The sequence below is a fragment of the Centruroides sculpturatus genome, unplaced genomic scaffold (genome assembly GCF_000671375.1).
Source record: "Centruroides sculpturatus isolate CEXI.00-Female unplaced genomic scaffold, Cexi_2.0 scaffold1721, whole genome shotgun sequence".
NCBI lineage: Eukaryota > Metazoa > Arthropoda > Arachnida > Scorpiones > Buthidae > Centruroides > Centruroides sculpturatus.
The window spans coordinates 71,465-96,490 of NW_019385976.1; the positions used below are offsets into that span (position 1 = coordinate 71,465).

At 31.6% G+C, this 25,026-nt stretch overlaps 1 protein-coding gene and 1 non-coding gene across 2 annotated transcripts; both read right to left on the reverse strand.

Moving 5' to 3' along the window:
* Positions 1-5,069: 5,069 nt before the first annotated feature.
* On the reverse strand, positions 5,070-5,872 carry LOC111612899 (craniofacial development protein 2-like). The gene is made up of 2 exons (XM_023354187.1): positions 5,723-5,872; positions 5,070-5,570 (listed from the first exon to the last, which is right to left on the reverse strand). Exons 1-2 carry the CDS (start codon positions 5,870-5,872, stop codon positions 5,070-5,072), a joined length of 651 nt encoding a protein of 216 aa, XP_023209955.1.
* Positions 5,873-21,790: 15,918 nt separating this feature from the next.
* On the reverse strand, positions 21,791-21,862 carry Trnaw-cca. Its single transcript has one exon. It is a non-coding gene; the product is annotated as a tRNA-Trp (tRNA).
* Between the last annotated feature and the right edge of the window lie 3,164 nt (positions 21,863-25,026).

Below are 25,026 nucleotides of genomic sequence, written 5' to 3' on the forward strand. Positions count from 1 at the left end.
ATATTAACATAACGAGTTACTTTAATTCACCATAATACATTCCATCTACGAGAGAAAGCGACATTAAAAATGCTAAAATGGTGTCGTTAGCCCGCGAACACTCGTACACACGACAACAACGTAGGGACAACTGACGCAAAAAAATTTTCCCTGACCGGTGGGGAACTTGTCGAGCGTGACGTCACTTCCACAATTCCCTAAACACACGTGAGCAGTAACAGAAATAGTTGACACGATAATATAATTATTATATATTATTTAAAACAAAAGTAAAAATTTAATAACAAATTTCGTTTTCCCCATGTTACTTTGTAACAACATTAATGTCTTCAGTTCTTTATCCCAAAATATCGGCTGTTATGCAAAAAATCTCCAGCTTTAATTGCGTTTTATACGCATTCTTTCCTCACTGTTTCACATATACGAGTTTATACAGTATACACATACTACACACTCGTCATTAGAGTCTTCCTATGCCCATTTTATATCACTTATACAGCGACGAACGCTTTTACTTTAGATGCTGGCTGCTCTGTACTACCAACATTAAAAACAAGTGACAATTGTAAAGTACATACAAAATAGTATTACGTTATGTATGGATGATTTTACTAACTCGTAAAATTTATTATGAGTAATGTAGTAAACTTTAGTTAATATATTACGAAAATGTTTGCGTTCGATGCATGCCAACGTTCTGCTGGTTTCTTTATTAATGGAACTTTGTCTGAGCTGTAATGAGCGATAGTTGCTATCAGGAAATGTGGAAATACTTTCTTCTACTGAATAGAGCATAATGTTGACAACAAAAATGAGACGCATATTTATAAGCTCTTCGAAAATCCACATCTTATAGAAATATGAATTTTATTTCTCGTGTGTTTTGAACACTATTTTTATAGAAAATGCTAGACACTTTTTTAAGCAAAGTTGATTTAAAACTAACAAATTCTACACAATTCGATTACAATAATGTTTTGTACTTGTTCATATCGTTTGATTTATACATTGTTAATTGTACTGACATTTTTATATTTTGATTTAATTCGAATCACAATTAGACAGAACATTGTTTTTGGACAATTAGTCAGGCACGTTTTCTAATTGTCCAGAAACGGCTATCAGTGGTCAGTGTTGTTATCCATTCAGCCACTGATAGAGCCGATTTAATCATAACTTATTTATTGCACACTTCATAACTTTGAATCAGCTTAAGTTAAAAATAACTTCGTTGAATGAGTTAAAATCTATTTCCCATAGTTTATTGTAGTGTATTAATAAGTTTAAGTGTAGGCTGCACATAATATACAAAAAAAACCCACAAAAACTTTCAAATGAAAACTTATTTGCTATAAACATTTTTAGTCTTTCTGGTTGTAATTAGATGTCATTAGTTTAACAGATAATTACAACTTTTAGTTCTGATAGAATACTACAAAGTTCTTAAACTCTGATATTTTGTTATTAAAAATATAAGTCAAATCCAAAATTTTACACATCAATGTTTTCTTTCTTTAAATAATCATGTTATATTTTATTTCTGTAAGAGTTTACATATTGATATATCGAATAAATTTCAGTAATTTCATTTTTTTGATTTCTTGTAATTTCTGCAGATGATTATCAATTAAAGATTTAGTTGAAGATGTAGAATTTTTCATTGAATTTGTTAATGTTTACGAGAAAGTTGAGAGATCTCACTAGAGAGCGTCAAAATTCTCAATGTAGAATTTTGTTACAAAAATCACACCATTCAATAATTTTAAGTTTTATTTAAAGAATATTTCTTTAACAACTTTTTAGGAATCAAAAAAGTAACTAACAGCTTTATTTTATGTACAGTACAATACACAACTTGATAATATTTGAAAAAATACATTATGATGAGGACTCCACTAAATATAATAAATATTCTGCAATATAACAAAGCTTATTTAAAATACTTCAACATTTATAATTTAGTTTTATATCATAAATATCTGTCGCTCCGAAAAATGTCCAAACAGCAGAACTTATTTGCTGCTTTAAACATTAGAAGAGACTTTAATCTCACAGTTATTGTTCTGAATTGTAAAAAACCATCATCAACCAGAAGTGAATCCAACTGAATTTTCACATAAACACTATGAAAATTTTAATAAGTTACTTAATACATTAATTAATGTTACACAAACAATCTACATTTAAATAGAAGTTATCTATACATATGTTAAGTTTACAAAAATTTTTTTTTCGCTTTGAATTGACGGACAGACATTTCTGATGGAATGCATCGCTTCCACTCCTCAATCTTATCGCTAGGAACACGGAAGAAATATCTCTTCTCGTTCGATGACTTATATACTGCCTTGCATTCTGGCACAAAGCACGTTGGCATTTTTATGTAGATAAAAAAAAACAAATATTATAGGTCGAAATCACTGACTTCAGTGTATACATAGCAAGAACAACGCTCTTTTGCCAACAGTGGTGCCAACTAGCGGCAAATATTGTCTCTAGCTAAGTTTGAACTATTACTCGAAAGACCAGTTAATCTACCGACTCTGGGGACATCTAATGATCCAGATGGCATAACGCGCTGATTGGTCGGCTGAATGACGTCAACCCACTCAAATAGGAAATGCTGATCGATTATATTTTGTGGTTGTCAGAACGAAGTGGTGCAGAAATAGATTATTTTTTAGTTGTACTATTGAGTGAGTATAAAGTGAAAATACAGTATAAAGTTTAGCTCGCATGTTTTCTTAAATTTATAGAAATAATTTTAAAATGGTTTTATTTTACTTAATAAATTACTAAGATTATTTATTTATTTATTTATTTATTGAACATTTNAATTCACTGATACAGAAATCAAAATTGCCGATTTCTCCGTCTTTTAAGCGTCTGTAGTAAATGTGAATATTTCGTTCGAAAGATACTTCTTTTCTTAGGTAACGTGCAAAATTTCAGGCTATTCTATAGAGGAGTTGCCGAAATATAAGCAGTTGAAAAGTGCAAAGATCTGCATAAAAGCCGTAACTTTTCTCTTTCTCATTCATTTGGCGGTGCAGATGGTACTAGACAAAGAACACCACTGGGTCTAGAGAGCTCAAATTTTAAACTTAAGCCTTTCTCGTCATCAGTGAGGTGCTGGCGAAACTTGTGAGTGGATAGGTCAAACTTGGCGGGGTCCTATCCCTTGCTTTTATCGCTTCTTATGATAAAATTGCATCCAGACAAATGTTGTTCAGAATAACAAAAACTCAAATTTATGCAAATTCAACTTTTTTGTAACGATTACGCTAACAGCATATTGAAAGAATTCGGATTAATACGGAAGACTACACGTTAAAGTATTTATAAGGAAAGGTGGGCCACAAAAGGATAGCCCTCGGCGAATCACAGTGGGTCTCACAAACCCAGCTCAATCTTTAGTTAACATTTTTTTAAGTATAAAAATACTGAAAAATTTATAGTTTTACTACTTTTCAGTTCAATCAACATGTGGTTAGAACGATTTTTTATTTGACTTTACTTGAACAAGATGTCTTATCAAAAACTTCCAGCAATTATACCACTAAATGTTTCTATCAAAGCACTTATTTGTTTAAAAAACGTAAATAAATATGTAAATTAGAAATAAATTGGAGCTGAAAAACGACGAAAAAAGCGATTATCTTACATCTGTTTAGAGTTTTACCTTGATTTACGTAGAGGGAGCGATTTTTTTATTGTAGTCAATTTTCCACTAGACAATTCTGAGAAAATGCTTCCTCGTTCAAACAGAATCAAACAACTAGAAGTTAGCTAATTAGACCCTAAACATTTTGGAATAATGTAAATAAAAGAATGATAGATGAGCGAAAGTATTGTCATACAGCTATCAAATTACATAAAAATAAACATTAAAAACGTAATTTTTTCATCAATACAATAAGAAAGAAAGAAAAGAAAGCGCAGAATTTAACGGTGAAATTGTAGTATTTTTACGCGATAGATAAAATTTAATAATTTTATATTAAAACACAAAGTCCGAGAGACCCACTGCGACTAAGGCAAGGATAAAAAGTTACACGACTCACTGAGGATTAAGATTACATAAAAAACATATAAATATTTACCTTTGGTGTTGTCTTTTCGGATTAGATGGTTCCTAGATGGTTCTTCATTTCTTGTGAGACATCGCGTTGATCGTTTTTGAGGTACAAACTTACTAATGTACTTAGGACAATTAGGGAAGTTTGATGGATATTCATATGACGTTAATGCCCAGCGATCTCGTGGAATTTATACTTTCTCTGCATTTATAATATGGGCGAAGGTTTATAAAATAAATCTACTCGCAAAATGTACGTCACAAACGTAACATTTATTTGTTAGCATCTTGTTGTCTGGTGGAATGCATCGCTTCCACTCCTCAATCTTATCGCTAGGAACACGGAAGAAATATCTCTTCTCGTTCGATGACTTATATACTGCCTTGCATTCTGGCACAAAGCACGTTGGCATTTTTATGTAGATAAAAAAAAAACAAATATTATAGGTCGAAATCACTGACTTCAGTGTATACATAGCAAGAACAACGCTCTTTTGCCAACAGTGGTGCCAACTAGCGGCAAATATTGTCTCTAGCTAAGTTTGAACTATTACTCGAAAGACCAGTTAATCTACCGACTCTGGGGACATCTAATGATCCAGATGGCATAACGCGCTGATTGGTCGGCTGAATGACGTCAACCCACTCAAATAGGAAATGCTGATCGATTATATTTTGTGGTTGTCAGAACGAAGTGGTGCAGAAATAGATTATTTTTTAGTTGTAATATTGAGTGAGTATAAAGTGAAAATACAGTATAAAGTTTAGCTCGCATGTTTTCTTAAATTTATAGAAATAATTTTAAAATGGTTTTATTTTACTTAATAAATTACTAAGATTATTTATTTATTTATTTATTTTTTGAGCATTTTAGCTTCATTCTTAGTTTTTAAAAACCTCTGAACCAAATCATACACAATAGATCATTTTAATAGTGCGATTAGTTCACTATTATTTACGTGTTTAGTTCTTTCTGTAAATAGATATTTTGTCAGTTTTGAATGNCAGTCCCACAGTCAGCACCCGGTCTGGTACATGCTGATTTGATTGCATTCCTCCATCTCTTGCTACCTATTATATAATCAATCTGATTTTTAAAATTTCCATCTGGTGATGTCCATGTATACAGTCTTCGTTTATGTACTTGGAAATATGTATTTGCAATAAATAGTTTATTTGAAATGCAGAATTCCACTAGTCGTATTCCAGCATCATTTATTTTCTTAAGACCATATCTTCCAACATGTCCTGGAGTCTCTTCTTTTCCTACTTTTGCATTCCAGTCACTAAGAATAAAGAGTGCATCTTTTTTTGGTAAATTATTAACTGTTTCTTGAAGTTTTTCATAAAACCCTTCAATTTCTTCTTCTGTTGCTTCTGTAGTAGGAGCATAAACTTGAATGATTGACAGATTGACTGGTTTTCCCTGCATCCTCAAGACTATGATTCTGTCACTAACTGGTTTATAACCCAAAATAAAATTTACTAAATTCTTTTTTACAATTAGAGCCACTCCATTTTNTCTTCTGTCGCTTCTGTAGTAGGAGCATAAACTTGAATGATTGACAGATTGACTGGTTTTCCCTGCATCCTCAAGACTATGATTCTGTCACTAACTGGTTTATAACCCAAAACAAAATTTACTAAATTCTTTTTTACAATTAGAGCCACTCCATTTTTTCTTAATTTATCATGTCCAGAATAGAAGATCCTAAAGTCATTTGAATCAAAGTGTCCCATTCCTATCCATTTAAGCTCACTGACTCCTAGCTCTTTTATCCCGATTCTTGTCATTTCACAACGCCTGAGGGGGAGTAGGTTTTCTACACGTCTGAACTAGTAACTGTAAATACTCGAATGTATTTCGTTATTATCTAATAATTTTTATGAGTTTCTTCTTATTACTTTTATTATATGATAAGCTTAATTTCATTAACATTTTGTCTAAAAAATGGCTTTACACGTCTAAAATAAAATTTATAATTTTCTCTGAATGTAAAAATATATCAATCACTCAATAGATCTCATTATCTTTGTTATAGTTCAGAGCGTAATTGTTTCTACGATGTATAAGCTTTTATCTATAAACTTCGGACACTTAATTTAAGAAAAGTTTAATTTTATTACTAGATTATAGCTTGTCGCTCACGTGAATTACAAAGAGATATAAAATTTGGAATTACTAGGCCTATATTCGAAGTTTGATTTTTTTCGGGTCGTGATAAAATCGAAATTTTTATTCATGTTTAAACGAGATGATCATTACAAAACACGAGAATATTAGGTTTATGCCCACATTAACGTGGCAACGCAACAATAAAACTCTGTGTACTAACAAATTGTCAGAGTTTTATTGTTGCGAGCGGTCGTTGATTGTTATTGCGAACGGTTCGATTTTTAGTTCGTGCTGTCAACATTTTCTCGTTTCGAGTGTTTTTCTCAGTTTCCTTTCGTTTGCGTTGATTTTATCGGTAAATATAGACTACGATGTTTCTAATTTTACGTATTTTTGAACATTGTTAAGCCGAATATCACAATGATTTTAAGACGAATCTCTATTTCCATAACAATTGATCGGTCTTGACAGAGACGAAACGAATTATATATCGAACATTAAAAATCGTTTGAAAGCTAAAATTACTGTATTTAACAGAGATTATATTATAATATTCATTCGTGACTTTTTGTTATAATTAAGACGATATTTTTAAAATTATTTTTTTTATTAGAAATCTTACAATGTACATAAAATGAAATTAACAAGACGAATGATTTTCTTAACGAATGCGAGTCGTGTTTTCATAATAGTCGTTTCTTTCTTTTGCAGAATGGATAATTTCAAGGAATTAAAGAAGTGGCGCACCTCGGCAAATGGTGTGAAAGAAGAAGGTTCCTCGTCGTCTTGCGCTTCGTTTCCAGTGATTCGGGTGCTACCGAAAAACGTCGAGGAGAGCGAAGAGTGCATTAAATGGGTTGTTGTCATTACTCCCGACGATAGCGCCTCGACTGTGGTCGACTACCTGGGACTGCGATACCCGGAAGTTGCAGAATGGACGGTGGAGTGTCGAGGAGAGTCCAAAGTGATCGTGGAAACATCCGTCAAGCAGAAGAAACCTTGGTGGAAAAGGCTCTTCTTCTGCTGCGTAAAATAAATTTTTTTTCTTCCGAGGTCACTTTCACTTACGTCCACTTTTCACCGGATATGACTCTGCCACCCGAATACAACTTTGTCACCCGGAAATGACATTTCACCCGGCTACGACTTAATTTACTGGAATTGACATTTCATCTTGGATTGGGTCTTTTTTTCCGCTTTGAATTGACGGACAGACATTTCTGCACTGGTTGTTCAACTTCAATTAGATTAAAGTCCATAGAACAACGACTGATGATCTGCAAAGTGACAACCAAAACATGAAGCAGTGCTTATGTTACCAGTTTAAAGACTCTGTTAATCGTCTGTAAATGGACAAAGCAACTTATATTGTACGGACATTCAAACTGTATTTAAACCGGTGTTCGACTGTCATTGTAGTCAGTATACGTCCGAACCAGAATTAAAATTACTTCAACAATTAAATTTGTAAATCGAATTGTCTGAAGTGTATATAAACTTTCATATTTAATAAACTTTAATGTGAAATTTAATTTTTAAGATTGCATATTTATCAAAATAAATATTAAAGTTGCACACTTTTAGATTTATTAAAACGTTTCTACTTTTATCAATATTTATTTCCATCCCTGTCGTCGTTTAGGTTTACAATAACGTGAATATTTTTAATATAGAAACGGACGATAAAGTAATTAAATAGAGTACGATGAACTGGAGAATATAATAGGTGTTTGTTCGGGAATTCACAAACAAAACTGCTGTCGCGCATTTACGGCGCCGAATTAGTCAATTCCGTAGCAAAAAGGCCGTTCTGCTGTAACGCAGTCACAGCGCCAAGTGGAAAATTCACTGATACAGAAATCAAAATTGCCGATTTCTCCGTCTTTTAAACGTCTGTAGTAAATGTGAATATCTCGTTCGAAAGATACTTGTTTCCTTAGGTAACGTGCAAAATTTCAGGCTTTTCTATAGAGGAGTTGCCGAAATATAAGCAGTTGAAAAGTGCAAAGATCTGCATAAAAGCCGTAACTTTTCTCTTTCTCATTCATTTGGCGGTGCAGATGGTACTAGACAAAGAACACCACTGGGTCTAGAGAGCTCAAATTTTAAACTTAAGCCTTTCTCGTCATCAGTGAGGTGCTGGCGAAACTTGTGAGTGGATAGGTCAAACTTGGCGAAGTCCTATCCCTTGCTTTTTTCGCTTCTTAAGATAAAATTGCATCCGGACAAATGTTGTTGTTCAGAATAACAAAAGCTCAAATTTATGCAAATTCAACTTTTTTGTAACGATTACACTAACAGCAAATTGAAAGAATTCGGATTAGCACGGAAGACTACATGTTAAAGTATTTATAAGGAAAGGTGGGCCACAGAGAGATAGCTCTCGGAGAATCACAGTGGGTCTCACGAACCCAGCTCAATCTTTAGTTAACATTTTTTAACTATAAAAATACTGAAAATATTTATATTTTTACTACTTTTCAGTCTGATAAACATGCGATTAGAACGATTTTTCATTTGACTTTACTTGAACAAGATGTCTTATCAAAAACTTCCAGCAATTTTACCACGGAATGTTTCTATCAAAACACTTATTTGTTTAAAAAACGTAAATAAATATGTAAATTAGAGCTAAATTGGAGCTGAAAAACGACGAAAACAGCGATTATCTTGCATCTGTTTACAGTTTTACCTTGATTTACGTAGAGGGAGCGATTTTCTTATTGTAGTCAATTTTCCATTAGACAATTCTGAAAAAATGCTTACTCGTTTAAACAGAATCAAACAACTAGAAGTTAGCTAATTAGACCCTAATCTTTTTGGAATAATATAAATAAAAGAATGATAGATAAGCGACACATTGTCACATAGCTATCAAATTACATAAACGCAATTTTTTCATCAATACAGTAAGAAAGAAAAAAAAAGAAAGCGCAGAATTTAACGGTAAAATTGTAGTATTTTTACGCGATAGATAAAATTTAATAATTTTATATTAAAACACAGGGTCCGAGAGACCCACTGTGACTCAGGCAAGGATAAAAAGTTACACGACTCACTGAGGATTAAGATTACATAAAAAACATATAAATATTTACCTTTGGTGTTGTCTTTTCGGATTAGATGGTTCTTAGATGGTTCTTCATTTCTTGTGAGACATCGCGTTGATCGTTTTTGAGGTACAAACTTACTAATGTACTTAGGACAATTAGGGAAGTTTGATGGATATTCATATGACGTTAATGCCCAGCGATCTCGTGGAATTTATACTTTCTCTTTATTTATAATATTGGAGAAGGTTTATAAAATAAATCTACTCGCAAAATGTACGTCACAAACGTAACATTTATTGTTGAATTTTCTAATGGTAGCTGTATTACGTATTATATAGGTAAATGTCTCTTCAATCCGAACAAAATTTCGGTAGACTTTCTCACAGCTCTACAGGTTAAAAATCTCCTTTATTGTTTCACAGATGCATTTCGGGCAAGTTTAATTTTCCTGCCCGAAATGCACCTGTGAAACAATAAAGGAGATTTTTAACCTGTAGAGCTGTGAGAAAGTCTACCGAAATTTTGTTCGGATTGAAGAGACATTTACCTATATAATACGTAATACAGCTACCATTAGAAAATTCAACAATAAATGTTACGTTTGTGACGTACATTTTGCGAGTAGATTTATTTTATAAACCTTCTCCAATATTATAAATAAAGAGAAAGTATAAATTCCACGAGATCGCTGGGCATTAACGTCATATGAATATCCATCAAACTTCCCTAATTGTCCTAAGTACATTAGTAAGTTTGTACCTCAAAAACGATCAACGCGATGTCTCACAAGAAATGAAGAACCATCTAAGAACCATCTAATCCGAAAAGACAACACCAAAGGTAAATATTTATATGTTTTTTATGTAATCTTAATCCTCAGTGAGTCGTGTAACTTTTTATCCTTGCCTGAGTCACAGTGGGTNAATTATTATTGGTCCAAATCACTGACTTCAGCAAGAACAACGCTCTTTTGCCAACAGTGGCGCCAACTAGCGGCAAATACTGTCTCTAGCTACGTTTGAACTATTACTCGAAAGACCAGTTAATCTACCGACTCTGGGGACATGCGACTAAATATCCAGATGGCATAACGCGATGATTGGTCGGCTGAATGACGTCAACCCACCCAAAGAAAAAATGCTGGTCGATTATATTTTGTGGTCGTCAGAACGAAGTCGTGCAGAAATAGATTATTTTTGAGTTGTAATATTGAGTGAGTATAAAGTGAAAATACAGTATAAAGTTCAGCTAGCATGCTTTCTTAAATTTATACGAATAATTTTAAAATAGTTTAATTTTACTTAATAAATTACTAAGATTATTTATTTATTTTTTGAACATTTTAGCTTCATACTTGATGTTTATGCACCTCTGAACCAAATCATACACAATAGATCATTTTAATAGTGAGATTAGTGCACTATTATTTACGTGAGTTTTACGTGCACAGATAATAAATAATAGAACATTTATACTTTGTTACAAATATTAATCATAAAAAGGTCAAGAAAGGATGAAATTTATAATTAAGACGAGTTAGAATATTTTTTGAATTTGTCACATGCATTTTATTGTTTCATCTATATTATATAGATGAAACAATAAAATTAGCTAAGTTTTGTATACCTCTGAAAGAGAAATTTTCACAAATCTTGCTTTACAAATTATAATGTTTAAATGTAAAAGTTACTGAACAATTTTAAATAAAGAATATTCTCCATAGATTACTCTCATCAGAAAAAGTTTTTAATGCTTTAGTTAGGATTGACAGTTCTTTCTGTCAATAGATATTTTGTGCTTTTCAATGTCAGTTCAAAATCTGTGTGTTAAGAAACAACACTTTTCAAATTTACAGAAATTTTATGTATCCAGTTCCATAATAGATATATCTGTAAATATGTTTNGTTAGGATTGACAGTTCTTTCTGTCAATAGATATTTTGTGCTTTTCAATGTCAGTTCAAAATCTGTGTGTTAAGAAACAACACTTTTCAAATTTACAGAAATTTTATGTATCCAGTTCCATAATAGATATATCTGTAAATATGTTTAATCAAATTTGTATGACCATTTTTCAAATTAAAAGTATGGAATTCTTGTATAAATTCTTTTACAAATCAATAATACTGTAAGTATTTAAATTCCTTTGAGTATGTTTTAAATAAGAATTTTCATACCACTTCATCATGGAAATTGTTTATCAATACAAGTGTCAGGAAAGAGTAATGTTGCATGATGTTGCATTTCAAATGCAACATTACTTTTTCCTGACACTTATATTGATATTGAAATAGCTTTATTGAAATGCAAAACAGATAAAAGATACTTCTTGATGTTTAAAACTCTCTCAACATTAAAATCGTTGATATCAAGTAATTTAGTTTAATTGAAAATTTTGCAATAATTTTAACATTAATGTCAATACACACAAGAGCTAGTGAAATTATAAATAAGTGCCTTTTATCAAGTTTTAGATGTAATGTCTATAATTATAATGTCTGCCCGCTCTCACAACAACAATACAAAGTTTAGGCTAATTGATCAACATTTCCGATTTCAGTAGGTTAACGTCATTCAGTTAACCAATCAGCGTGTTGTGCCATCTGGATATTTAGTCGCACCCTTATGGGGTACTAGTAGCCCGGGACGCCCCCTAGCCGGCGTTTTTTACAAATTCCCACCAGGCAAGTTTCATTTACTTAATATATGAATCGTTATTCGTTCGTTATTCGTTCTTTTCGTTATTCTCCGTGGTATAAGTAATAAATTCCAATTACAAATAAAAATAATTTATTGTTAATTTAAAATCATCGCTAGGGCGCCCCTAGTGGGCAGTTTAGGCAATGGATACCGTTACAGACATGACGCGACAATGGCTATTATATACTGTATAGATAAAATACCGGAAAATTGTAAATATTTGATCTTAATTTAAATTTAAAGTTTTATCTATTTCGAAATTAAAAGTGCTGAATATATAAATCATAAACAGAGTAGTAGCCATAATAATTAGTTAAGGTTAAATTTTTAATATTTTTATCAATTATATATATATTTAATTAAAGATCACAACAACTTAGGACATATTTATTTCTTTATTTTCACCCAATCTTATAATACACATACATATAAATAATTTAACCATTTTATTTTATAATTGTTTACAGAAGTTTTCCACTTAATTAGGCAATTTTTCCTTTGGCAGGAAAGAATAAAACGAGTTATTTTGTCTACAATTTTGCTTTCTCATTGCAGTACAGAAGTCCTATCTGGTTGAAAGTGTTTTGGTGTGGTGAGTAACATTTTTCGATTTTTGGTGCCTGAAACCGTGTAGGTCGATAATATATAGTAAATAATAAATATATTAATCACTCTGATAAGAAAGGCGGCACTTGTGCAGTTTAGGGGTACGGCTGTTTGAAAGGTTTTCTTCCATAAAATTAATAGATTCTAAGCTAATTCGACTCGAAAATTTCCAAAACGCGTATAATGTTTTGAGAATAATTCATATAAAATATGTTATAAACAAAAACTTGTCGGAATACTTACCGAATGTAATCCGTTCAAAGACGCCATTACTTAAGTTTGTTTTCGTCGCGGAGCGGCACTTCGGCGTACGAAGCCGACATGTGACATTTGACGGTGCTATACGGTGACATGAGTACTCATCTCTGACGAGTTTCCTGATAACTTATTTTTTTCTGAAGAATTCGCTGAACTTTCGATACATCATTAATAGAAATATTAAAGCATTATTCCATTTTAAATATTAATTAAAATCAACATATAATAACGTATAACAATGCAATATACAACTAATAATACTGCTCTGCTTTTAAATGGCCTAATCTCTTTCATGTCTAAAACAAAATTGAATTATATTTATTTACATCAACACAGCCGTACCCCCTAAACTGCACAACTGCCAGAATGGCTAGTGTAGAAAAGACAGTCGAGAGCAGAGGTATTCAAGATTTCGAAGCACGTATTCACGAGAAACTAGACATAAACAAGAAGTGCATCGAAGCCTCCATATATATGAGAATCGAACTGAAAGGAAACGCAAATTGCGGGTTAGGCTTCCTTATCCGGGGACTCAAAAATAATTATCATCAATTAATACTTAACAAAATCAGAAAATGATTTTTTCAATCGGCCGCAGATAAATAATACAGATTCTGCAACTTCATCGTTTCTCATTTGGTATATTTTTTTTATCTACTCTTAATAATAGAGGGCCTTGGACTTTTATTAAAAGTCCAAAGCCCTCTATTATTGGAAGTAGATAAAAAGGTGAAATTATTTGATCAGAAATCAATGGTCAGGGACGAATATTATATCAAAAGTTTGTAATTTTTAAAAGGTTAAGATCTGCATNAATACCACAGTTAACTATAATTCTAACATACCACTTCATATAAAACAAAACATATTTAATATGGAATACACTAAAATGAAAAATAGAACTAGTATAAATACCAAACAAATCGAACATTTAAATACACTAAAGAAAAAATTTATTCTTTCAGGATACCCAAACAGAATCCTTAATATTTGGGAAAAAGAAATAGATAAAAAAACAAATAAAACAATAAGAATAGATCCTAAACAAGCCGAAATAAAATACATTCGTTTCCCATACATAAAAGGTCTATACGAAGAAGTTAATAAAGAAGTCAAAAAAATTAATGTAAAACTAGTACCGACATACGATAAGCTACTCTCCAGATTAAATGCAAAACAAGTTAACAAAACAAATATAACAAATAAAGAAGAAAGTAAAAATGTAGTCTATAAAATTCCGTGTACATGCGAAAATAAAAAATTTTATATAGGTGANAACTATAATTCTAACATACCACTTCATATAAAACAAAACATATTTAATATGGAATACACTAAAATCAAAAATAGAACTAGTATAAATACTAAACAAATCGAACATTTAAATACACTAAAGAAAACATTTATTCTTTTAGGATACCCAAACAGAATCCTTAATATTTGGGAAACAGAAATAAATAAAAAAACAGATAAAACAATAAGAATAGATCCTGAACAAGCCGATAAATGCATCTCGATAAATGAAAACTGGTTAAAAATTTTATATTAATTGTATTCACTAGATTCAAACTATTATTATTGTGATTAATGTGCTAATTAATAATAATTATTGAACTGTTAAATAAATCAACAATAACAAAAAACTGTAATGTTGTAATGGGAATCAAATAATATGTAAATTTATATTAACTGTTGATCATGTTTACCAACTTCAAGACATTGTAATGTCATTAGTTCATATAATAATCTATAATATTAAATATTGAAACGTTAAATAAATCAACAATCATACATTGTAAAAATATAGTAGATGTCAGATATGTAAATTTATATTGTAGAAGTTATGTAAATTCGTATTATATTGTCAATGCGTATCAGAGGAAATAAGGATTTCGTAAAACAGATTTATGAGTGGAAAGCATAATCAATTGTATACCAATTTGATAATTGTTGTCCAAGGTATGTTTTAGATCAAGGATTTTGTAGAACTGTTTTATAAGTGAAAGGTTTAATTAATTGTGTACAACTTTAATAACAGCCGTACTCAAGGTATGCTTTAATTGAAGATAGTTTTAAAGATTCTATAAAACTTATGTATAGTTTTGTATAGGTATGTTGTATACTCTCCTAATATTATAGTTGGCTGAAAAAATACTGTGAATAAGCTGATGTTCTTACTGAGAAAATATCGAGAGTAGAAACCACACTTGAAAAAACTTCGGAAATATGTGCAATATCGCCACGTGGCTGCATGTAAATCACAGAATTGCCAGAAATAATAACAATTAATATATTTGGATACTTGAAAGATGCAGAATTAGATTTATGCAGGCGAGTGTGTACCCAATGGAGAGATGTCATCGAAAACATAATGTATCACCGAGTAACAGCGATTACAAGAGTAATCATTATAACATTATTTTGTTGATTAAATCCTATGATTATATAATTGCTACAAACGTTCAAAATTCCAAATTCGATTTAACATAAACCATTTCTTACGGAATTCAGTTTAGAAAATATTAATTACTGAAATAACGAATTTTACTTCTTGATTTTGTGGAGTTTACGCGATTTGTGCGTAAAATTGTTAGTTTTCTCTTACTGAATCTAAACATTTGTAGATTTCAAAGTCATCGATGGATTCAGTGCTGTGTCTTAACTCGGAGTTCGTTTGTCTACGTGAGGTGTTTTTATTATTTGTCTATATTAAACTTCAATTTCATCAATAGGATAACGATGTATAGCTTTTAAAAGACGATTTAGACTGTCCTTTTAAGGATGTAAGTTTTTATGTAATTTACGCAAATGGCGTAAAAATATAGTTTTTTTGGCACCAATATAAGTTTTACGACATTCTCATATGTTATTTAAAGTTGTAATTATGTTTTTGACAGGGATGTGGAGTCACGTAAAAATCTACCGACTCCGACTCCGGCTAAAACACCAAAACTGCACGACTCCGACTCCATAGCCCTGGTTTTTAATTTTAAAAATGTTTAATGAAACGGCAATAATTGACTATTTTTTTAATTTCGTATTTGTTGAAATCTTAATTTTAAATTTAAGAAATCCTATCGATTAAACAGAATTATTATATATTTATTTGTAGAAAAGTTCATAATTTAAACGGATCTGAAGAGTTTTCATAAACATTAACGTCAATACATTTATACAGCACTTTTAGAATAATTGAATTGCTGTAAAATAAGTTTTCATTAATCACATTATGTAAGTAAATTTACATTTGCTGTAAAATTCTGATTTATTTAAACAGAAAATTCCTGTTAATGTAATAATCACAGCAATGTACGAATCGGAAATTCTACGTCCCTACGTTGGGTTCGACAATAATTTTCAATACAATTGGTTCATTTTAGGAGATGAACCTAGACTTATGGTTCTGTCTACATATGGTCTTAATGGATTCGGTGAAAATACACTTGCTCCAATTCCAAGTCATATTTACTTTATGCATTTAATGCCTGGTAAGTAGTTGTACTATGTAAGTTTGAAATTATTTATTAATTGTTAATAACAATCACGTTTTTAATTCCAGGAAACTGGTATGGAAACGCATTTCCTCCACATTGTAGGTACTCATCAACCGAAACAACCGAAATACAAATATTATTGTTTCCAAACATTCCAGGTTTCAATATTTTTAATTATTCGTTTACTCTACGTCGAAATATCATGTATAAATTTATATCGTCTAAATATCATCTATACTTAGTGACAAGTCAGATTTGATAAAGGAATTGAAGAATGTTTGCAACAGAAATAATATACCGGACGATCAAACAAAATGCGTCATCTTTTACAAAGATATTGAAGTATTTTCGTTCGAAGACGAAACTAGACATCATTTAGATTTCGCAGACCACCGTTATATTTACAAGCTCACATTATGTTATGGTGAGAAAGTGAATGCTTTTCCTGTTTATATTGAAGAACATAAAATTGGTTATACGACTATCAAAGAGAAATTGGAAAGGCTGAAATATTGTGAACTGAAAATAATACAGAAGTGATGTTTCGCATATATTTTTCATTACGCGTGTACAGAGTGCGAGGATTCAAGAACTTGAGCATTTAGAGAAGTGTTTCCTGTAGTGAAATATGTTACTTATAACTTTTTACCGTCCTATTTATCAATCATTCTAACAGAAATAGCGTGTTCTCATATAAACTACAACTGTTCTGATGACTGCACTACAATAATTGTTTTCGTGTGGTGGAAATAAATTTATTGTATTAATTAATAGACCGGCTTTGTTAGAATTTGGCATTTAATTGTCTTCGGATGATAGTATTGTTCTACATCAGAGTTTTCAATTTTATCTGCAGGTGGACTACACTGAAAGTCTCAGTACTTTTTAATGGGCCGTTGTAATTGATTTTTTCTTATAAAAAAATGGAAAAATGACTACGTATGAGTTTTCCTGACACCACAAAATTTTATAAATTGAAGAGTATGAAATCACGGTTTTTTATTGTAATACCAAATTTTTAATGACGATTATTATAATTTAAGTAATTTTAGTTGAAGGATGTAAAATATATTAAAATTTTAGATTTTTTATGGCATTCACTTTGGATAATCAAGACAGTTTTTGGGAGTCTCAATCAATCTTTCTGCGGTGCCGAGAATCATTTTTGCAATCGAAGACTCCTAATTTTTATTAGAATTAGTGATCGTCACATCTCCCTCACAAGCTAAACAGCTCATCAAAATGTGAAGTGTTTATATATGAATGTTTTGTACTCCAAAAAAAAAAAAACATTGGCTAACTTATTTACAGTGACTCTCAAACCTCATAAGCGCTTATGTAATGTAACTTATTCACATTCGTAATTTTGAAATAAAAGTAATATTAAATTGAATTTAATATTTAGTTTCCTTACGTAATGAACTACGTTAATCAGAAAGCAAGTAAAACGGCAAAGTCGTATTTGGGACAAGACTTATGTCTCGGAGACTCACTACTAAGCGGAATCATTTTGACGCTCAAGGAGGGTCTCGTTCTCATTTTCCAATCTTTGGTAACCCGATGATAACGTCATTGGATGTAACGACAACCTAATATAAGGTCTGTAGTGGCGTGGCTGAAATCTGTAGGTCGCGCGTTAATTCTTACCGGCACGTGTTCTGCCGGTAAGAATTAACTGAGAAATGATCCTTGCGAATAATTTACTTAATTTCGATCGTCTATGCGATATTTACAATAGTGTCGAGATATAATATAAATTCAAGTTTGGCACGGCTGTCGAATTGAAAGATTAACTAAATAAAGTAAAAAGATATTTGTCCTCGTTACAGTTTAGGAGAAAAGTGAGGTCAAAGGGCGAAAGGCCTACCCTACAAATCAAATTTTTATCGGTCCCACGATTTTACTATACTAGATAATGTTAAAAAACCCACTTGTAACGATATAAAACCGTTTTAACGTCATATTTGAAGCACTCCCAAATTTACAAAATTAGATTACAAATTATATTTAACATAGAAGAAACTACGTGTTCAGTCCTAAGATCCGAGTTCACTTTTTAGAATGACTGTGGGTGATACTCTGCTTCAACTGTCTTCGGTGGGGAGAGATGTCTGTTGTGCCTGTTTGTAGAAGAGGGTGGTCATTTTGGATTTTATTTTGACTCGGTTCTTGGTCCCTTGACTATTTACGAGTCTGGATTTTTTATGCGCAAATGATTTGGGCACCTAATAGTCTGTGCCATATATCAACTCTCGACATGTACTGTACTTTTTCATACCTCTATGCTGGTCAGGAAAACGACAGTCCGATTTTATAAACAAGAAATAGTCTTGTCAATTCGCAGAACACATTAGTGAGAAAACAGTTCACAATCATATCGACAATTCATATTGACAATGTATAACCGGGCCAGTTGTTTGTTTACACACAAAAATGTCAACTTATTCCTTGAAGGAACAAACTTGCGAGCACCATAACTTTTAATTGTGCATGCTAATATTGGTAATTTTAAATAAAAAATTAATTGCGTACTTATTAAGCAATCATTTCAGATATGATTTAAACACGTGGGTTTGAAGTAATGTAATGTAAAAATATTTTAAATCTTTTTTATAAGGCTTATGTAATAAGTTTAATAAATTATGAAAGCATTGACTTCATTAGAGTATAAAATTTATACTAATAACATAGACTAAAATGAAAAAGATGTTCAGATATAAAGTATAATACAAATCAAATTAACATTATTTGATAAATGTATTTACATCAAGCGTAGGAAAGACTCGAGAAACAACGTTTAATTACAATTTACTATTTCGGTCTTCGAGACACTATTATGTATAGCTTATACAGTAATTAGAAAAGCAATTGTATTAGGGTCAGTCAAATGAAAACGAGATAGATGGTAAAAAAGTAAGTAAACTGTTTATTATTCTAAAAGTAATTGCCATAATTGTTAATACATTTATCCCACTGTGAGACAAGACGGTCAATGCCTTCATAGAAAAATGTTTACGGTTGCCTACGGAACCATGATTGTACCTAAGCGTGCACCTTTTCGTCCGAAGCAAATTGATGGCCACGGATGTCTTTCTTCGGGGCTGTAAAAATATGGAAATAGCATGGGGAGAAATCGGGACTGTGTGGAGGATGTGTATGGAATACCCTTGTTAAAATAATCTTGGTAACATGTGGGTGGGCATTATCCTGCAACAGAATGATGCTGTCTGTCAACATTCCTGGGTGTTTGGATTTGATAGCACGCTTCAATTTATGCAAAGTTTCTACGTACCGCTGTTCGTCAATTGTTGCGCCTTGTTCCAGAAAGTCAACAAGCAGCGCTACTCCATAGTGATGTTGGACGCACACATGACTCGCCGACCTCACTTCGAGCGCGTCTAACAGATAAATGGCGCAGCGGTCAACGTTCACGTTGTTCCTTCCTGATTCCCAATAGAGAGCACTTCTATATACACACCTACCCGCATTACTAAGTTTCGTGCCACACTTGTTATATAGTCTGTCTCGTTTTCATTTGTCTGCCCCTAATAACATATTTAGTGAATGACATGACATAGACAAAGTTTACATAACGTGACAAAAATTAAATTATCATCAGGTATAAAAGAAATATTAAAGTCAGTTGACGAAAGTATCCGTTTAATATGCAATAAATCCTCAAAAAGTACAGTATAAACAAAACTTTTTCATAGGTTTCTTTCTATTCTCCCTACACCTTAAAGAAAGTGTTGGGAGAATTGAATATTGTNAAAGTATTAATAAAAAAGTTCTGAAATTCTCTTTTCCATTAAATAATTTTAAAAATTTGAATATTTAATTGTTAAGGGATATATGAAAACTAAAAATTAAATACAGTTCTATATATTATAGCATACAATAATTGATATATGTATTTTATTTATTTATTTATTCATTCAAAAGACTTACAGGAAATCCTAATTACGGTTCTGTTAAACATAATCAAAGAAAAAAATTATATGTATTTAATTATTAAGGTATGTAGATATTGTTATTAACTGCAAAAAATTTGTGTTAATATTATAAAAACAATCAACTATTCAAAAGTTTCAAGTGTTCTTATGATTTACAGTGTAAAAATTTGCATTGCAACTGAAAATTATCAAAATAGGAAATAAAAAATTTGTTAATCTAACAAGTATTTATAATTACGTGTTGATTTTAACAGTTTCGATGTTTTGGAATAAGGTATATCTATCTAAAATAGAATCTATAAGTCTAGATAACAATTTAGATAACAAATAATACAATATTAATTTCACAATAATCTCTTTATCCTGAATCATTAAGGCTTGCTCGGGTGACGACAGATGTTGACAGGGTGAAGAGAGTTCTCTGTGTCAAGTTTCTTTAAGGCTCGCTCGAGTAAAGAGGCCGATGAGAGATGGAGAGTCCTTTGAGTCTCCTGCATGTATAAGGCCCGGTCGGGTGAAGACAGAAGACGCCGAGGTAAGTCGAAAACGGCTTTCTGTGTCCCGTTTTATTAAACTTCTACATTTAAATTAATTACTAATCTAATAATGCAACTAACTCTTATTATTCTTTATATACAATAATTACATATGCAAAATTAAAAGAAGAACAATTATAAAAGAAGACCTGGCACCTTAGTGGCTTTCTTTCTTTTATTATTATTAGTTGTTGTAATATTGTATCCATTAGTTTAGATAGTAACGATAGGGAGAGTTTCGAATAGTTGAATTTGAAGTATTCAGAGAAAATTATAAATATGTTTATTGTGAGTTAGGACGAATGAAACTCGACAAGTGATGTCGATACCAAATTTTTTTTTAGTATGCATTTTCATGACTCAACTTTCAACTTTTAACCGTTTCGGGCTCTGCGCTTATTATTATGAATCCATCTTCATTATATTATAAGGTTTAAAAATAGCCGTTTGATAAATTTTACGATTAGCACATAAGACATTTTGAATAACATTCAAAAATAATTTGTTTACGGAAACAATTATACTTTGTTGAATTGCTAATTTTCAAAATTTACGTGGCGCATGTAAATATTTATCTTTCAAAATAGTTCACTACCATCTGAAAATATCTATAGTAGCGAATTCAGGTCAGAGATAGAATTGTAATCTTACTTTTATTATCATTTTATGGGATCACGTACCTATTTGAGATTGAACATTCCCCGAAGGGAGGTTGTGGGCCAGGCAAGGGTTTTGCAATGTGAAGTTAACGAAGTGCAAATGTGTTAGTTTTCAGAAAATCGTATTCGGTAATATTTCGAAACGGTCATACTCTGTTGGTCATATCTGCAAATTTTATATCTTTTGTGTGCACTTTCAAATTATTGTTTACACATTGCCACGCTTTTAGTGTTCATACTTGTGACTTCTATGTAAAGAAATTTGATGGTTGTATTTATACATGTGTAGCTGAGCTGTATTATAAAGTATAATTATATATAAAAATAAAAGTAGTGAGTGAGCCGGACGTGATTCGAACACGAAACCTTCTGATCTGGAGTCAGACGCGCTACCATTGCGCCACCGGCTCTTGTAAAACCACATAAAGAGTTTAGGTTTTTAGCCCACCATTCTCAAATCTAGCGTTATACTTGAAAGGTACGAAATGGCACTATTTCATTGGTCAAGTAGACACCAATTGATAATGTGATATCTTATATTATTACAGATAATTTTTTCTCTGCTTCTAAAAATGTTACCTGTAATATACTGTACCATTTACAGCCGAATATCAAATGCTCGTCTGACAACGAATTAAATTTCGCCAAAAACGAACTAAATATTTAAACTCAGCACCCTTTGTACAGAAAACCTGGACACCGTCGACCATACGATCGATCATAGTCCAATTTACGATGAAGATAAACTTTTTCTGAAATTAGAAATTTTTACACTTTGTTTCAGGTGGTCATGTCCACTCGATAAGGTTGTTCAGAAACTACTGTTTGATGCTTTTTACAATTAAAAAAATACGGAAGAAAAGACTATTTATATATTCTGATTTCTAGTTTTACATTTTAGTTTTCACTAAAAGCCGAATAATAATTTTATGTTTACTTTGTATCGTGTATTTTAGTTTATGTATTCTTGAAATTATACACCCACAGGGGTGATGCACTTATTCTAAAAAAAAAACAAGAAACCACCATACGGTCTTTCTCTTATGAGAAGAAATGTGTACAGCGTGAATCTGCTAGAGTTATTACTCTCTCACGTCACATGAGATAAGGACCGTTTTTAATAGAAACCGCCAAATTGAAGCCAAATTCAAAACGCCACCACTCAACGAGATGAAAAAGTAAAACTATAAATATTAATTACGTAAGACGGGATCTATTACCCGTTACTCCTTGGTAAGAAATCCTTGGCTCCTACCCACCCCAAAATACATTACGTAATTTATGGACAGCCCCCAAGCTACAACGAAATTCGCATTAACTTTGAAATAATTTGTCGAAGAACGTTTTATTTTTCATGTTTTCTCCCTCTATGCATTTGCACGAATCGAGCAAATCTAGTCAATATACTTTTACAGTAGAAAAAATAGGACCAAATAAGTATAATGAGCAACGCTTCATGTTATTCTTCGAAAACGTTTGTGAAATATGAAAACTTTGCTCACTTTCTATTAACGTTTCAAAGTTTTTAATATTATCTTGATTTATGATCGTTTTCGTCTTTCAGATATTATTGTAAGAGCGACTGCATCACAAGATATGAGCCAGATATAAGAGATTATACATAATTTGCCATTTATATAAAAGGGAATGTTGTACACACGAAACGGTTGAGATCATTAAAGATCTTTTGTTTGTTGAACTGATTACAAAGGTACTGTACTTTCGACTAAAATTACAGGGCTGTGGTGTCGGAGTCGGAGTCGGAGTCGTGGAGTTTTGGTGTTTTAGCCGGAGTCGGAGTCGTGGAGTTTTGGTGTTTTAGCCGGAGTCGGAGTCGGAGTCGTCAAAAAACCCGCCGACTCCGACTGCCTTTTACTTACCAACTTGTTATGTATATAAAACGGAGTCGGATGATAAGGAAAAGTCGGAGTCGGTAGATTTTTACGCGACTCCACAGCTTGTAAAATTGTTTACTCTTTTATTCTGTCTATTTTATGTATTAGCCATTAAGCCGTACTGAAGTAGTAAATTACGTTTAGTAAGATAAACGTAACTACATTTTGGAATATATTTATAAAAACGAATTTTTTAATGAAAATAAAGTGATCTCTGATTACTTAGAATGGGATGTTATACTGTTATGGAGATGTGGTATCTGTTTCTTATTGTGTTACGTTTATTATGAATAAATAAATAAAATAGCTTGTCAGTTTCTTTTTTCAGATTCCTCACTCCCATGGCCAAACATCGGGCGCGAAATCTTCAGTCGTATCAATCATGCCATCGTTTCAATCAAACAATCAATCAAACAATCAATCAAACAATCAATCGTATCAATCAAACACGGCGAGTAGCACTCAAGTAACTAACTTGAGTGCTACTCGCCGTGTTTCTCTCCATTGTCGATTAACGTTGAATAAATAGTTTAATAATAATAAAACTTTTACATTTATTACATATCAACATTTGTAAATTTGTATAATACTGTATAATATTTTAACTAGTAACAATAAAAGCCAGCAATGATACCTCACAATAATGAAAGAAGAGCTCGAATATTGAAAATAAAATTTAATGCGCTTCGAACACTTCTCGGACCATTATTAAAATACAAATTAAGCATAGAAAACGATAATACTCAAGAATCGTAGCGAATAAATAACTGAATTAATTTAATTGAACGTTAATTTTATAAATCACACCTCTTAAATTAAATTTGAAAATTAAAGCTTTAAATACGTTTGAATTCAACATTGTATCGCCATTGTATCATTCATTCTAATGCTATCTTTTGTTTCGGAAAGTTTAAACACGGATTTGTATTATACACTTATACAAGAATTTTTGATTTTTTATTTTTATCGGTTCAGGGGTCTGAAAAGTAAAATTTTGCAAATAACTCGGAGCACCATATTTGAGAATATTCCATTCTTTTCTATACATGAAACATCAGTGAAAATAAAACGCTCTTCAAACAACGAGTGTTTTACACCATTAGAAAAGAAACAATATGCAAAATCAAGAATATTATGGTAGATTTCGATGTAATGACGATAATTTTACTACAGTGGAGCGTCGATTATCCGAAAGTCAATCATATGAAACGTCAATCATCCGAAAGAATTCCAGTCGGCAAATTTAAATTTTCGCCAGTGCTGTGGCGCTGCAATCTTTGGCTATGTCTTGGGCTACGCAAATATTTTACGTTTTTGATACTAAATTAACATCTGAAGTATAATTTTTTTATTGTTTTTGAATTTTTCAATATATTTATTTTGTTTGTACAAAATAAAAAAGTAATTTTTATCGATACAATAGTCTTCGTTAGGCTTAAAATCGACGAAAATTCAACGCGAAGCGACACGCAACAGAGAAAAATCTTAAGATGAAATAAATTAATATATTTTTTGATACACAATTGGTTATCTGAAACATCCATCTTCCGAACAACCAGAATTTCCCAATTGATTCGGATAATCGACGCTCTACTGTATTTTAAAATAAAAACTCGTTTCATAAGACACCACTCTATTCGTTTCATATCGTTTCTATTCGTTTCACTCTATTCGTTTCA